This window comes from Colletotrichum costaricense (assembly GCF_030867565.1).
Source record: "Colletotrichum costaricense strain IMI 309622 chromosome Unknown Scaffold_10.1, whole genome shotgun sequence".
NCBI lineage: Eukaryota > Fungi > Ascomycota > Sordariomycetes > Glomerellales > Glomerellaceae > Colletotrichum > Colletotrichum costaricense.
The window spans coordinates 955312-971202 of NW_026848239.1; the positions used below are offsets into that span (position 1 = coordinate 955312).

Here is a 15891-nt window from a genome sequence, read left to right on the forward strand (position 1 = left end):
TTGAACCTATTCCTGATTGCCTTTTCTTTTGCTCGTTCCAAGTTTACTTTCTCCCCCTCGTCACTGGGACCTTTTGAGGAGATCCCCCCTCCAGCCGACCCGAGGTCGAAACGCAGCTACATTCGACAGAACCTATTGCGAGGTCTCTCGACAGACCCCGACGTCACTCTGCCAATATGGGAGAGCTCGCCGACTTTCTCGTCGAAAGAGACCAAAACTTTCGCAAGTTCGTGTTTCTCTCACTCACTCACTCACTCATATCATCCCCCAAGCTCCGAGTCCAGCCGTATACTAATGCCTTTGCCTACGCAGGGCCCGTTTGCCAGCTCTCTACTCCGACTTCCGCCCCCAACGAACCCTGAACCCAGATGGCTTCCAAGCCAACGTCAGCGCCTGGCGCCAAGCCCTCGCTCGCGCAGCGTGGGAAGGCCGCATCGCCTCGCAGCTCTCGGCGCCGAACCTGTTAGTAGTCAACGTCGACGAGCAGCTCGTGCGGTCCCTCGAGAGTAAACAGTTTGGCCGTCCGCTCGCGCTCGGCACCGTCGTCAGAGAGGCCGTCGCCGACAAGGACCTGTACCCGCTCGACGAGTTCACAAAGGCCAAGGAGAGCATCTATGCGGGTAAGACGTGGGCGCAGGTGCCGTGGAGCGTGATCTCGTGGGCGGCGGGACAGTTGTTTGCAGGCAAGTCTACCTCGGGCGAGGACAGGGTTCCGCAGGGGCGGTTTGTGGTGTTGAGGAATGTCGAGGCGACGGCGAAGAGCCTTGCGGAGAGGGTCACCTCTGCGGATTCAAGGTTCGACAGGACGTATACGAAGACGCATTTCCAAAAGACATTTGCGGATGCGCTGGTGCAGGATCGGAGGTTATCCGAGACGGACGTGGATATCTTGCTGGTCTTCCTCTCACGGGACAAGGGGATCGTGGTCTACGACGGAAAGGTTGTCAGGATAAAGGGATCGAGCACGGACGAGGACGAGACGACGATAACCGAGGAAGACGCGGCCGTCTCGTCGCTAAAGGAACTCATCGCCGACATGAAGCAGCAGACGGCCCTCCTCACATCCCGCGTGGACGAGCTCGCGGCAACAGCCAAGGAAGCCGTCGTCAAAAAGAACAAGGTTGCCGCGCTGGCGGCGCTCAAGTCGAAAAAAATGACCGAAGCGTCGCTCGAGAAGCGCTTCGCGACGCTGAACCAGCTCGAGGACGTGGCGGCGAGGATACAAGAGGCGCGGGACAACGTCCAGCTCGTCAGCGTCATGGAGGCGAGCGCGGGCGCGCTCAAGGGGCTCAACGAGAAGGTCGGCGGCGCGGACCGGGTCGGGGACGTGGTGGACCGGTTGCGGGAGCAGATGGGCGAGGTGGACGAGGTGGGCAAGATCATCTCCGAGGCTGGTGCTGCGCCTGTGGTGGATGAGTTCGAGGTGGATGAGGAGCTTGAGGCTATGGAGCGCGAGGAGAGGGAGAAGGTTGAGGCGGCGGAGCGGAAGGAGAGGGAGGCGAGGGAGGAGAGGGAGGCTGAGGAGACGAGGAGGAGGCTTGAGGCCGAGATGGCGGATTTGAAGACGCCTGTTGCGGAGCCTGTTGCGAGGCAGGACGCCAAGTCGCCGACGGGGGAGACGGCGGAGAGTTTGGAGAGGATGGGGCTCGAGGAGAGGGAGAGAGAGCGGGAGAAGCCGATGCCTGCGCAGTGAAAGGGATGGCTGGCATCATATCACGTCGGGGTCTCATCACGCATTTGTATTAATGAACCATGGGGTTTAGATCACGGCGTTTCTTTGCTGGGTTTTGTATTGAAGCAAAGTCTGTATATCTCACAGTCGGCAGGGTATAGTAACGAAGAAAGCGCTATGTCATGCAATTACCACGCTGAATGTCACCGCGCCTCCTGACCGCTGGGTATCTGAGGCTCTGAAAAGCCGTCCTGTAGGTAATACGTCGATGCTGGGACCTGCGGTTTGAGTGCCGGATTGTCGGCCTGCATCATGGATCCCGGGGGAGCTTCGTCTACGCCGCCTTCTCTGGAGGTATCTCTTGGTTGCTCTGTCAGATCAATCACCGCCGCGTCACTCCTCTCTGAATCCCGCTTGGGAGCACCAGTCTCTGCTGAAGCAGCTCCGCCATCTTCTGACTTTGGCGTAGCTGTCTCCTTTTCCTCTTCCTCGCTCTTCGGCTTGGCCTGCGCTCTGGACTTGCGCGCATTTGCGATTAGATCCTTGAACGAAGTGTCATGCTTTGCCGCCCAGGCCACGCCGTCAAATTCTTTGTCCTTGACCGCGACGCCCGGCTTCACAAACATGGCTGCCTTGGAACCCTGCGTGCGCTCCCACACGTCGAGGTCATGCAGCAGCTCCGTCCTCCGCTTCGGTCGCGCCGAGTCGCAGTTTGCGTTCCACAGCGTCACCCATTCTTTATGTCTCTTTTCTAGTTGGACGCGCCCGCCTGTGACGGAGAGGCCGAGATCCGACATCTTTTTGCGCAGGGCGACGTCTTTGAGCATGGAGTAGGCGAGGGCGGGGAGGCGTTCGGGGGCCGGATGCGATCTGCTGGGGCCGGCGCCGCGGGCGGGTGTGTTTGGTGTCGGGGTACGGCTTGCGCTTGTGCGGGCTTGGGCTGTATGTTGTTGTGGGGGTGGTTTTGAGCCGTCGCAGGTGTCGAGGTGGCGGAAGACCTGGGCTTCCTTCATCCGGGTGCTACATATGGGGCATGGGACCAGACCATCCTCGGGAGCTGGGACCGATATGTGTTAGAAGGGTGGTCAAGTGAAGCGCTTGGTAAAGAAGGGCATTGGCTTACCGAAATCTGCGTCCTCTGACTCGTTGTCCTCCTGTACCTCCTCCATCTCGTCAACCTCATCGACCTCATGTACGGGCGCGGCGGCTGCCTGTTCAGATCTAGTCCTGCTGAGCCTCGCCGAACTCCTCAGGCGCTTGGTCTCTGGCTGCTGGTCGCCCCTTTCCTCAGCCATCCTCCTCTTGGCCACACTGCCGCTGGGATCTCGCTGGTCGTTCTGGCCCGCCGTCCTAGCAAAGTGTAGCGTATCCTTCCTGGCCTTGACAAACGAGTCGACAACCTCCTCGAGAGACCAATTACTCCTCAGCTTCAACTCTTGGTCCGAAGCCCGACAGAGAGGGCACTTGCCGTCGTTGGACAAGGCGCGACGGATGCAGGGGGAGCAAAAGGTATGGCAGCATGATGTGACCATTGGTGTCTTGAAAAAGTCCTTACAGACCTGGCATCGTAAGGAGGCTTCGACTGCTGAGAGAGCGGGGAGGGGTGTAGAGAGCCAATCTGTTGAGTCTGGGACGTCCTCGAAGTTGTCTGCCATTATGGGCGACTGGACTGGGGGATTCGTGACAGAAGTCAAGCGTGAGTAAGTATCTGTATATTCGGCGGCGATCGGTACTCTCGAGGCACAAGTCGCTTGGAAAAGACTTTGGGTGTCTGAGCTGGCGATTTGAGAAAAGACCTCGAGCAATAGTAACAAGGATGTCCAGAGGCAAAGGCTTCAGAGAGCTTTTGGAGAGGATGGGAAAGTCGCGTCGAGTGGCGCGCTCATTGGGAAAGTGTCAGGGATTTGAAGACCGGGAGGTGTAGAATTAGTGGATAACGTCACCAATCGCACTCTCCTGAATGGCCCCAGCAGGGGGGTGTGCGCAGAAAATCAATTAAGAAGAAATAGTGGGGTCGCGTCTTTGTCTTTGGCCCGACGCGTCTTCTCAGAGCAGGTAGCTGCCTCACCACCTTGTACCTTCTTCACAGGGAATCATCGTGACAACTCCCTGCAAAAGGTGTCGCCTTGTTCTTTGACGAGCTTCAATCACTTCACATTGGGCCACTTCAAGTCTTATCGGGAGAACAATCAGACAACTTCACCATGGAGGAATACAAAAAGTATCTGGCTGACCAGATCCTGAGTGAGGAGAAAATTGTAAGCTACGACATTCCCATGATGGCCCTCAAACTGGTGCTCACAAATATCCCAGGTCACATATCGAAGCCTCAGCAGGGCACTCAAGGTTCATGTTAACACAGCAAAAGGGTCGGTTCAAGTAGCTTCGTTCCACTGACTAGTGCAACAGCTGCTGACCTTTTGATAGAATGCTCTATGACTTCCACCGGTCACAGAATGGGATGCGCCCTGGCACAATCCATGCAACCTACCTGATCTATGGAACCCAACCAGCACAACAAAAGGTCCAAGATGATGGCGATGTTGAAATGGCCAGCTCGCCCCCTGATGTCGAAACTTCTGAAGATGTTGTCACCCACTCCATGTCTCTTGTCCCTGGCGACCTCCTGAAGGGTAATTAGAAGTTTCTTATTTCCACTGTTTTTTTACATTACTGACCTTTCTTAGACACTCTGGCCACTTACAAAGAGGTGACCTCATTCCATATCTACAGTTTGGCGAGGCATCCTACCAGGGTAAGCCTTTAGTCTCCTCCGTCTAGTGACAACCATTGACCAGTGCCCCAGGACTTGCAACTTTTAGCAGACGTTCATCAGCAAATCAAGGAGCAGTCGACGAATGAAAGTGTATCCATGGCAGAGACATACGGTACCATCACCAATCCCAATGTCCGCAAACGCACCCGCCAAGGAAGAGGACCAGTACCTACACCTGCTGCTCCAGCACCGGCGGCCAAGCCTATCAAGAAGGAGGTAGCACCTCTCGCAGTCAAGCCCGTAGCCCCTGACTCCAAGGCAGAGGTACCTGTCAAGAAAGAGACCAAGGCGCAAACCACAGAGACACCCACGTCCACGGCGGCAACGAAGAAGGGCGCGGCGCCACCAGCATTGAAGAAGAGTGGCTCGTCTGGCATTTCGGGCATGTTTGCCAAAGCCGCAGCCAAGGCTGCAAGCAAGCCGAAAGAGGCCCCGAAACCGGCACCCGTCGAGACGCCCGCACTATCTGATGATGGCGAGGATGACGATGAAGACATTCCCGCCGCAAAAGCCCCTGCCAATTCTGGAAGAAAGTCACGAAAGGACCGCGAGGCTGAGCTGAAAATGATGATGGAAGAGAGCGAGGAAGAGGAAGAGCCCGAAGAGAAGGAGGAGGACGAGCCGATGGATGAGCCATTGGAGGAGGCTCCCGAGCCAGAAGCGAAACCTGAACCAGCGGAAGTCGTTTCTAGCACAGGCGACGGCCGTCGGCGTGGCAAGCGGAGAGTCATGAAGAAGAAGCAGATTATGGACGATCAGGGCTACCTTGGTAAGTTTGGCAATACTCCCTTGAGTTTTCTCAAAGCTAACAACAGTCTACTAGTCACTATCCAGGAACCTGCTTGGGAAGAGTTCTCAGAAGACGAGGCACCCCCGCCGCCCGCAAAGGTGGCCAAGACTTCATCTGCGCCAAGTTCTGGAAGCCAAGCTGCGAAGCCGAAGAAGCCTGCTCCAAAGGGACAGGGCAACATCATGTCCTTCTTTGGCAAGAAATGAATGCCGGGGAAAGATTTTGGGGGCCCATGTCAAGAGGCTTGATGGAGACTTGGCATGAAAGAAAAAGGAGAGAAACGTTGTCTACAAGATAAGCTCTAGAGTTCCACAGTAAAGCAAGCTGTCACATGCAGATATCCGCGATTTGTCCAACGATTTTGTTACCAATGGATCTCCTATTGGCTGTAACTGCGGGCAATTACTGCCTCTAGATCACAGAGGTTGAAATAGCACTGGCGTGACTAGGAGAAACAGCGCCGGCCCGGGAGCGGCACGGACGCCGGAGGTCGCCCCGCGTCACCCCGCAGTGGGCCTGAGTCGTCAAGATGCGACGCTAAAATACGCAACCCCGGTCAGAGCTCCTGCAAGGGACCACAGTGACGCTGCGGCATCCCCCAAAAGACGCAGCGGACACCTGGCTGGCAGGGAGCTCGTCGTCCTATTTTCCGCGTCAACCCAACGCCGCACATTGCTTCGTAACACGATCGCTTTTTTGTTTCTGTTGCTGGACCCTGCCACGATCTCTCTGCACTGCGAAGGGTTTCCTCAGCGATTGATACCCATGCGGACATAGACTCAAATTTTGTTCTCTTTTCCCTCCCGTGCCTTTTCCTGCCAGGCAACATTGCTCTCGCAGCCATGTCCTTACGCACAGTATTTGACTTGCTGCTACCCCTGGGTCTGCTGGTCGGCCAGACCTACGCGGCGCAAGAACCTCTGACTGGCGAGGATCGCGAAGCATGTCCCAACTATGCGCAGTATTCCACATACCCCCAGTGAGTTTGCGACTCTGGCCTTGGCCGTTCCTCTTGAGACCACGAATCAATGCTGAGAATGTGTGTGTGTCGCCAGTAAACCCCTGAGCGAAGGCCCCCTTGGCCTGCCCTACCAACGACCCGATCCACGATGCCGTACTTTCCACTCCGATGCCATTGAGCAGGTCATCAAGGATATCACATCCAGAATGAAGGACCCCGACCTGGCCAGACTATTCGAGAACGCGTTCCCTTCCACAACAGACACCACTGTCAAATTCCATACCGATGGGACTGATACCAGATTCGTCGATCTCAAGGGCCGCAGCCTGCGCGACGAGGGCAAATGGGAGGGGCCGCAGTCCTTCATCATTACGGGCGACATCATTGCCGAGTGGCTGCGCGACAGCACGAACCAGCTCTCACCCTACCAGGCGCTGGCCAAGAAAGATCCCGCCATCTTCAAGCTGATCCTGGGCGCCATCAACACCCAGGCCGAGTACGTCATCGAGTCGCCGTACTGCAACGCCTTCCAGCCCCCTCCGATCGCGAACCTGCAGCCGAGCCACAACGGACAGGACGACACGGTGCACCCCATCTACGAGCCCTCGTTTGTGTTCGAGTGCAAGTACGAGCTGGATTCGCTGGCGCATTTCCTCGCGCTGGGCAACGACTTTTACGAGCACACGGAGTCCAAGGACTTCATGACGGGCAGGTGGTTCATGGCTCTCGAGACGGTGCTCAACGTACTCGAGGAGCAGTCCCGCTCCACGTTCGACCCGGAGACGGGCCGCTTCCAGAAGAACGAGTACACCTTCCAGCGCAAGACGGACGCGGGCACCGAGACGCTGAACCTCAAGGGCGTCGGTAACCCGCTGAACAACGGAACGGGTCTCGTGAGGTCTGCTTTCCGGCCCAGCGATGACGCTACGATCCTCGGCTTTTTTATTCCGGCGAACGCCATGATGGCCGTGGAGCTGAAGCGCACGTCCATATTCCTCAAGGCGGCCGGCAAGGACGTCCTCGCGCAGACGGTGGACAAGTGGAGCCAGACAATTGCTGACGGCGTGTGGAATAATGGTGTGGTCAAGCACGCCAAGTACGGAGACGTCTTTGCGTACGAGGTTGACGGGTACGGTTCGTCCATTCTCATGGATGATGCGAATTACCCGTCGCTGCTGGCGCTTCCTCTCATGGGGTTCTTGCCTGCGGATGATCAGACGTACAAGAACACCAGGAAGATGCTTTTGGAGAAGACTGGCAACCCTTACTATCTCGAGGGTGCTGCGTTCCACGGAATCGGAGGTGAGTTTTTTGTCTTTGATACGTCGGAGTGTGTTGAAACTTACAACATCCCAGGACCCCATATTGGGCTCTCCAACGCCTGGCCGATGAGTCTTTTGATCCAGGCGCAGACATCCGAGAATGACCAGGAAATCACCGAGTGCCTTGACTTTGTCCTAAACTCTGCCAAGCTCGGTTTGGTTCACGAGAGTGTTGATGTCGGCCGCATTTCTGCTTATACTCGTAAGTCTCGTCGAGCCCGCTTCACCAACTATCATGCTAATCACATAATACAGGAAGCTGGTTCGCATGTAAGACACTAAAATACCTGATTTCGACGACATTGTGAGCTGTGATGCTGACTTTTGATAGGGGCCAACGGCGTCTTTGCCGAGACGATTCTCGACCTGGCTAAGAGGAAGCCTCACTTGATCTTTACTGACGCGAAGCCGTATACCATCTAAATATGGCATTGACTTTTAGGTATGGCGAGCTGGGTATATAGACGCGACGGTTAATCAGTTGGTCATGACATGGCATGACATGACATGACATGACGTGGGAGGTGGTGACTGGCATCTACGCTGCATCAATAGAGTTATATCCCTTTTCTAAAGATAGTTGCCAGATGATTGAAGACCCGAAGAACAAAGTAGCTGCAGAAAAGCAAGAAAAAAAAACAAGACCGAGAGTCAGTTTCAACCCTTCTTACTCCAGCGAAGCTAAGCTTGGCCAAATAATGAGGTCTATTCTTGGCTCTCGTCTTTCCAGCAATGTTTAGTTTTTGAGCTGATGAGTATTCTGGACGGGATTGGGGACTCTGTCCTACCCAGCCTGCACATTGTATATATATTCCCAGGAGGTTCGTCGCGTGACGGACATGAATAAGACCAATTTAAATATATATATCTGATGCTTCTATTAAAGATGTAAGCCTCGCCCAACTCAGTTGCCATTACAGTTCAATCATTCTTGAGATAAGACTCTTGAGATAAGACTTCTGACCCAAAAGCGAAACCCGTGTATATCCTTCTTGCCGGCCATCATCTCTGTCATCAGTCCAAACCGCATTGCATTATGCTCCTAATGCCTCTCATCCACCCTCCCGCCTCCCGGCGATAGAGAAGAGAGGTCTATAGCTAGGAGCGGTAAATGTTCCTCCAAGCTTACCGCTTGCGGGTGCCATATGAGCTCATTTGTCTCAGAAGAATCCTATTCACGATATCTGTCGCAACTATGAGGTTTCAACATTGGAACACTGTAGGTGGAGAGTACAGTGTCCTGCTTAGTTCCTGCTAAAAACATCAATCCTATCTTCTTCCCCTCGCCGCCCATCGGAAAAACGCTACGAATAAGGTAAGCTGAGGGGGCACAGCTAGGGATAGGAGGATATACTTCCAGAGTGTAGTCGTCAACTTATCATATACCCTTGTTTTCAAGCAAGTCCTTGAACTGCGCCAGGGGTTTCGAGGCCTTAGATGACTGCAGGGCAAGACGTTGCGAAGGTGGGAGCCGGGTCAAAAAATATATTCGTCTTCAGTGTGACGATTGTTCCTTGCCCCGGAATCGCTGCACTGGCAACTTCGGATCTGCATCTGCTGTTCGGTAGCTTTCGAGGTCGTAAGTGCCCACGTACCCGTGTTGCACGTCCCGACCGTCGGCTCTGCGGATATCCAGTATAAAAGAGTATTTGACAGTGAAATTAATGGACTGGCCCAGAAACGTGTTTGGTCTTGTCCTTTTCAATCGCTTGCTGGGAAGCTGGTTGGACTGTGAGTTGCTGGGTATCCGTACTTCGCGTTGGGGTGACAGTTTTTCCATGCCTGGTCATCAACCTGCTTCGTTTCAATAATTTATCAACACCATCTCTAAGACGGTGGCTCTTACCATCGAAGCTCATCGTCTTCAGAGTATACGTTGGAATATACGCCGTCGACAGCCAAAGCTGGCGAGCGAGGGGCGTTGGTTCGGATACGTGCTTTTGCACCATTGGTTCTATTTTGCTCTTACTCGCCCGAACTTCGTCGTCGTCAAAATACACCCAGAGTGGATTCCGCGTTCAAATTAATAAGTGAGCCAACAGTGCTCGCTCGTGGTAGAGCAAAGGGAATCGTCTCCCAGCCGGTGGATGTGGACACGGGGAGCTTCTTATACTTTGAAGATTCGGCAGCATGTGCTGATACTCCTGGTATACAGAAGTGTCTCTATAAACGGATTCTGAAATACTCCACAGCTTGTCGGGACTCAAGTTGACGATGTGCCAAATCGATCTTAGCACACAAAACCAATGTTCCAAATACAGAGTGTGCCGTTCTCAGATGCTTTGGTTCAATAACAATGTATCATTGTGGATGGTCCGCGTGTTATTGATCTGATCGACAATACGGATGTTGTCCGAACCTAGTGTCACACATATGAAGGCTTAAAGGTAGATGAGCATTAGACGACCATGAAGACCTCGTGATATTCGAAAGTTTCTTTCTGCATCTATGTCCATCATCGACGAGCAAGGCCTACCTTACGTGGCCAAACGCCCCAACTCCCAAGCTTGACAAAACGAACCAAGCTCGACAACATTATCCCCTCCAAGGCTTCACATGAAAAAAGTCCAACATGTCGCAGACAATACTCTCAGCTTTTTGTTTTCTTTCTCATCAGAATCATTCACGGGCCCAGTCTACGCCGCCCTCGACTCAAAACTCCTCAACAGCGCAGTTGGGATGCAACACATAGACGATAGTCGCCGGCTCCACAGGGCCAGAAGAAGTGCCTTCGGCAGGTGCGTCGTCGTCTGCCAAGCCTTGGCCGCGGACAGCCATGAGAATATTTTCCTGCAAGTTTGAGTTAGTTTTGATTCCCTGGACGTATGCTTGGGGACACCACGTACCTTGACCATCCTCTTGAGAACCTTCTTCGCCAATGCCTTTTCAGAATCGTGCTCCTCGACGCTATTGAGCTCATCCTCCTTCTGCTCCAAGTACCACTCAACGAGCGCCTCGCCCTCGACGCCCTCGCCGTTCTCGGCCTCGGCTTCGTTGACATGCTCGACAATCAAGTTGACCATGCTCGAGTACTTCTCAAACGTGATGGTCTGCTTGACTCTGGCCGGTGCTGGCGTGCCCTCGGGTCTGTCGACGGCCATTTCATCATCGGCCGGCTGACCAGCCGCTTCAGATGCCGCGCGGAGGAGAGCCGCACCTTGCTCGGGTGCCTCCTCGTCATCAACTTCCACATCGTCATGCTCAACAGAGATGATACTCTGCCTGAGTAGATCGAAGGCCTGGGCAACCATGTCGGGAGTAATTACACTCTCGCAGCTGCCCTTGGCGATGGCCTCGGATAAGCGGATCATACTCTCCAGCTGACGAACAGTGATACGGTACGAGTTCTTGCCAATGCCGCCTTGCGCGTCATCAGCGCGGAGCTCCTTGTACTTCTCAACGAGGAATTCCTTGGCCTCGGGAGAGAACTCGGGGCGGAAAGCGCGAGCGAAACGAATGAAACGCTGGATGGTCTCGGTGCTATACTCGGGCTCGATGGCTTCATCGCGAAGCTGGTGGATTCCGACAATGTGCTCGGCAAGATGTCGGTCAATGGTCTCGTTACACTCATCAAGGACGACGAAGAAGAGATCAAAACGAGACATGATGGGAGCGCTCATGTTGATGTTGGCGCGAAGGGTCGTCTTCCTGTTGTATCGACCGCCAACAGGGTTAGCGGCGGCGAGGATAGAGGTGCGGGCGTTGAGGGTGGCCTGGATACCAGCCTTGGCGATGGAAATTGTCTGCTGCTCCATGGCTTCGTGGATGGCAACTTGGTCGGCGATGTCCATCTTGTCGAACTCGTCAATGGCGCAAATACCGTTGTCTGCCAGCATCAGAGCACCAGCCTCAATCGTGAAGTCTCCAGTCTCTTCATCCTTGACCACAGCGGCTGTCAAACCAGCAGCGGAAGAAGCCTTACCACTGGTGTAGACCGCGCGGGGTGCAAAGCCACAAACGTATTTGAGGAACTGAGACTTGGATGTGGAAGGGTCACCGACAATGCAGATGTTGATATCACCTCTCAGCTCCATGCCCTCGGCGGTGGTCTTGTGCACACCAGACAAAAGCTGAAGCAGGATACCCTTCTTGATCGTGTTATGGCCGTATACAGTAGGCGCTATGGAAGCAACCAACCGATCGAGAAGGTTCTTCTCGCTTACGAGCTGACGCAGCTCTTCAATCTCGGCAGGGTTCCAGCCAGCGACGATCGCAGCTTGGATGTCATCCACTGATTCCGAGGTGTCGTTGCCGTTGTTTTGTGTCAGGGAGCTGATAACATCTGCAACCTGCCCGCTCGCCGTCTGGCCCAGATTTGAAGTGTCGGGAGTGACCATACACGCCAGGAAGGCCATGCGGTAGGTCAGATCGCGAACACCCAGCGCCTTGAGACCAGTGACTCCAGAACCGCCCGCATCAGTACCGGCAGCACGGTTGTCGTCGCGAATGGTGCTTGGCCTCAAGCCGGGCAGGCCCATTTGGCTGACATCCGGCACGACGATGAGCGCACCGGTGAAGATGCACTTCTCTCCTGCCTTGGCCCGATCCACAATCTCTCCGCGCAAGATGACGTCCATTGTTCTCGGCATGCTTCCTGTGGGAATCTCTGAGCTGTTTTCTTGGATTCGCACCTTCTGCCAGTCGACAAACGTGCTGTGACGGATATCGAGCTGCCAGGCTTGACGGTTCTGGCAAGTCATGTTGGGGCACTGGGTGGGTTCGGTGTATCTGAAAGTCTGCTCGACGTTGGGAACGACCGTTCTGCAAGCCTCGCAAACAAATGTGCCGAGTGAAAGCTCAGGGCGGACTTCTGACGTTCGCGTCACCGTGCCGGAGATGGAGAGCAGCTGGCCAATGTTGGTCGATCTAAGACTGCGCACTCTTGAGATGAGGGGCATGTTGTAGAAGGCGATGGTGAAGAGCTTGTCTGTCTGCTGGTTGGCCGTCTTTTCACCCATATCCGTCTGGCTCGCAGAACCAAGTTGGCTTGCGGTTGAGTTGGTCGGGTTGCTTGAGGATGTCGGCTGCCTGTGTTCGCGGAAGTACTGCGGCTCATACTTGGCGATCATGTTGTGTAGCGCGGCCGTGAGGAAAGGAAGGAATCGGTAGTAACCGCGCATGATACCATCACCCAGCTCTCCATTGGTAAATGTGGTCAGGTGCTTGAAGTCGACGTAGAACGTTGAGAGCTGATATGTCCTCATGCCGTGGATCTGGGCGACATAGTACTTGCCTGTCGTGGCAGCGCTGGATGTTGGCGGGGCAGAAGAGCTCGGCTCTTCTACGAACCTACAAAGCCCTGTGGTTAGAACAATTGCCTAATAGAGCCAAGACAAAATGGACCATCAACTTGCGTTTCGATGAAGGTCTCAAAGTGGTCCTGGACCATGAGACCAATCCTGTCCTCCACGCGGGGAATGTTTGCAGCATCTGGTATCCTTGATCCGCGGGGGACTTGGTCATCGGCGAAGCCCTCGGCCTCATCGTCACTTTGGGCGCCCATGCTCTCGGAGGGCGGCGCCCGTGGTCTGCCGCCGACGGATGAGGATGGCATAAAGGAGCGCTTAGGGGTAGCAGCCGAACGGGACGGGGCGTCCGACATTAGGAGGCCGGCGTCGCTGGAGGGAGCCATGATTAATGTCGTATCTGTTGCGACTGTAAAGTGTTGTCGTTTGGGGAGTCGCAAGTCGACAATGGGTTGATAGTGCGCAAGCGGTGGTTGCTAGGCAGAGATGCGGGATGTTGTTTTTTGGTGGAGGTGGGATTTTGGGTGGTGGGATGCGATGGAGCCTTTTTCGCATTGGGGAGGCGGAGACTTGCTCACTCAGGGGTCTTAATTGATTTCGACGCGTGAGGGGCAGCAGTCGCGTCGCATCGCGTTGCTGTCGCGACGGCTTTAATTGACTGCATTTTGCGCTAGTCTCATTTTGGACGCTAACCATTATGCCGCCAATTCTTTGCAAATGCGATGCCTTTCGCAGCGTCCCGTGAAGGACTTGAAGTGTTGCCATTGATCGTGAAGAGGGCTTACCAATTGGTCAACTGTTGAAAGAATCTTGCTTATATGATGTTGCTGTTGTATTGAATTGGTCCGTAACGCCTAAACTATGCCATTGCTTCATTGCTCAGTATTCTTCGGGGAGAATGCTGCTAAGAAAGACTCCAAGCCGTAACGAATGTTCCCTTGTCGGCTATTCACGCACCAGTCTTGGTCTCCTCTGGTGAGTATGAGTGTATCTGTGTCAAATGTCAGTTATGAATCCAAGATGCAGACTGGAGATTTACATACCGACTCAGCCACACCAAGCCATTCTTCTATACTCCTCACGTACGGATCAGAGGCCGCCTCTGCACTCGCCTCGTGGCCCCAAATAACCATCTCTTCAAACTCTGCCTTGGTTTCCATGGTACCTAGCTCGACCAGGTCGCCCTCAGCCTCTTCGCCCTCTCCTTCGAGCTGCTGTGTCTCGACCTTTGCACTCTTCTCCATCACTACGCCTCGGTATTGTTCTGGCAACTTGACTGTCGTGCCATGGAGCTTTCTGCCGCGGAAGTACGCTACTGTCTTGCCATCTGAAAGTCCAGATGTCAGCTTCAAGGATTGTAGTTCCTGTTGATGGAAAACAACGTACCTTCTGACTTGGAAGGGTTCCAAAACGTGTTGGAATTGCCGACGGGACCATCGTGATGAATACGACAAGGCAGCAGGTTGACTGTGGCCTTGGTCTTTGTAGAGTCATTTGACTGAATGGACAGAATAGCTTTCGACATGGTGGACTGTAGTGTATGTTGGGAGATCGGGAATCGCTTCTGGTCGTGGAGGGGTCAATGGTCTTCTATTCAGTACCTTCAGGTACTTTAACTTCAGGTACTTCGTACTCGACTTGACCCGACGCGTCCCAAAGGCCCAGACGCGAATTTGGATAATCGATAAGATGTTGCGATAAACTCGTCTTTATCGATAAGATTAGTTGTCTTGGCTCCCGCCGTGCACGGTCTCCCACCCTTTTCCCCCGACTCCACGAGCCTCTACGTACTGCGTAGTCGTGTCCCTTCAGTCCTTCCTGCTATTTCAACCATCAAGCCATTCATCATCAGGGGTTGCGGCTGATGCGCTGCTCAATTCTCGCTCATCTAATAGAGCTCACTTGGCAATAGGTGGCAGCGAGTGACAGGTGTAAGAAATTGCAGTAGCTCGTACAAACTAACAAGCAAAGCTCGTGCTGGTGAGAGACATGCATTGCAACACTACCCAGCCCTTTTGATGATTCCAAGACAATCGCAAGGAACTCGCCCAATCCTCGTGGACTTCCCAACCCCCCCGTGTGTCCTCATACATGTCTAGTCAGACAGACCGCCGGGATTAGACATGCATCAATGTACTGGTATGCTACGGGACGACCTTAGGGACGACTCTAAGACGGGCGGGTTAGGTGTCCTGCGACAAATACGTGGCAGCTCTAATACAACCGGATGCCAAAAGTTAAAACACAGTGGGAATCCCGTCCCCTAGCTCCCCCTGTCCCTTCCTCCGATCCCCTCCGGCATCAGGAATTGTCCATCTTTGTCCGTCTCTCCTCCGAAAAGTCCGTCCCTCCAGATCGTGAACCCGCCCGGGAAAGCCCACGAATATGAATTCTGCGGTTGACGGTTGTCGGCAACCAATTAGCGGCGGTGGGGGGTGGGAAAGTCTTGATGTCATTGATATCAAAACACCCTGGTCGATTTCCTGAGAATTTCCAGTAAAAGCTCCGCAAGAGCTGCAAAGTAACAAAGGGACCCCTGGGCCTTTGCTCAACCGGGGAACGCCCAAATCGGACACCCTGCGCTCTTGATTCGCTTGTACCTACTTTACAGTTGCGCAGGATTCCAATTACACAATGAACTGCGGAAAGCCTTGCTCATCGAAAGTTTCAACGCTGGATCGGATCGGGCGTGCCCTAGTGAGAAGTACGGGTAGTTCGAAAGAACCGTAAAAGTCGTTGACGGTTGGATTAGTGTGTGAGTTCAAGGCTCGAGCTATGTATGGATGAAGAATGCGCATCCGCCTACCCTGACTTGCCTTAGTCACGAGGTGTTCGGAGTCGGTGACTGTCGATCGTGAGAAACAACGTTCTGGCACACCGTACCCAGCTGACACAGGAAATGAAATGGGTGGGAAGGAAATGCTGTCAAGCCTTGCTCCCGGGGAATGCTCCTCTTCCCACCCCACGCAGTAGGATGCAGGGACCTGGCCTGAGTCTACCATTCTACGTCTGACTATACGAATGCTTCCATCTTGGTATCATCCTTCGAGGAACGAGTATCTGTGTACATCATCCTGCACAGAGGTTCTTCCTTTACAAGCAAAGAGGAACTCTCTCATATCCT

At 54.1% G+C, this 15891-nt stretch overlaps 6 protein-coding genes across 6 annotated transcripts; 3 read left to right on the plus strand and 3 right to left on the minus strand.

The window, feature by feature from the left end:
• Positions 1 to 176: 176 nt before the first annotated feature.
• CCOS01_09920 (Snf7 family protein) lies at positions 177 to 1693 on the plus strand (the record flags this gene model as incomplete). The annotated part of the gene is made up of 2 exons (XM_060458077.1): positions 177 to 226; positions 313 to 1693. 2 exons carry the CDS (start codon positions 177 to 179, stop codon positions 1691 to 1693), a joined length of 1431 nt encoding a protein of 476 aa, XP_060311242.1.
• A 182-nt stretch (positions 1694 to 1875) lies between these two features.
• Positions 1876 to 3327, minus strand: CCOS01_09921 (DNA repair protein rad18; the record flags this gene model as incomplete). Its single annotated transcript, XM_060458078.1, has 2 exons — positions 1876 to 2729; positions 2796 to 3327. The coding sequence occupies 2 exons, from the start codon at positions 3325 to 3327 to the stop codon at positions 1876 to 1878; spliced, it is 1386 nt and encodes a 461-aa protein (XP_060311243.1).
• A 549-nt stretch (positions 3328 to 3876) lies between these two features.
• CCOS01_09922 (DNA polymerase subunit Cdc27) lies at positions 3877 to 5444 on the plus strand (the record flags this gene model as incomplete). Its single annotated transcript, XM_060458079.1, has 6 exons — positions 3877 to 3930; positions 3986 to 4041; positions 4100 to 4305; positions 4360 to 4427; positions 4479 to 5217; positions 5272 to 5444. 6 exons carry the CDS (start codon positions 3877 to 3879, stop codon positions 5442 to 5444), a joined length of 1296 nt encoding a protein of 431 aa, XP_060311244.1.
• A 636-nt stretch (positions 5445 to 6080) lies between these two features.
• CCOS01_09923 (uncharacterized protein) lies at positions 6081 to 7944 on the plus strand (the record flags this gene model as incomplete). Its single annotated transcript, XM_060458080.1, has 5 exons — positions 6081 to 6217; positions 6294 to 7501; positions 7556 to 7723; positions 7777 to 7791; positions 7853 to 7944. The coding sequence occupies 5 exons, from the start codon at positions 6081 to 6083 to the stop codon at positions 7942 to 7944; spliced, it is 1620 nt and encodes a 539-aa protein (XP_060311245.1).
• Positions 7945 to 10173: 2229 nt separating this feature from the next.
• Positions 10174 to 13153, minus strand: CCOS01_09924 (MCM2/3/5 family protein; the record flags this gene model as incomplete). The annotated part of the gene is made up of 3 exons (XM_060458081.1): positions 10174 to 10311; positions 10368 to 12820; positions 12865 to 13153. 3 exons carry the CDS (start codon positions 13151 to 13153, stop codon positions 10174 to 10176), a joined length of 2880 nt encoding a protein of 959 aa, XP_060311246.1.
• Positions 13154 to 13716: 563 nt separating this feature from the next.
• On the minus strand, positions 13717 to 14292 carry CCOS01_09925 (ribonuclease H1/H2 small subunit; the record flags this gene model as incomplete). The annotated part of the gene is made up of 3 exons (XM_060458082.1): positions 13717 to 13758; positions 13811 to 14094; positions 14154 to 14292. The coding sequence occupies 3 exons, from the start codon at positions 14290 to 14292 to the stop codon at positions 13717 to 13719; spliced, it is 465 nt and encodes a 154-aa protein (XP_060311247.1).
• Between the last annotated feature and the right edge of the window lie 1599 nt (positions 14293 to 15891).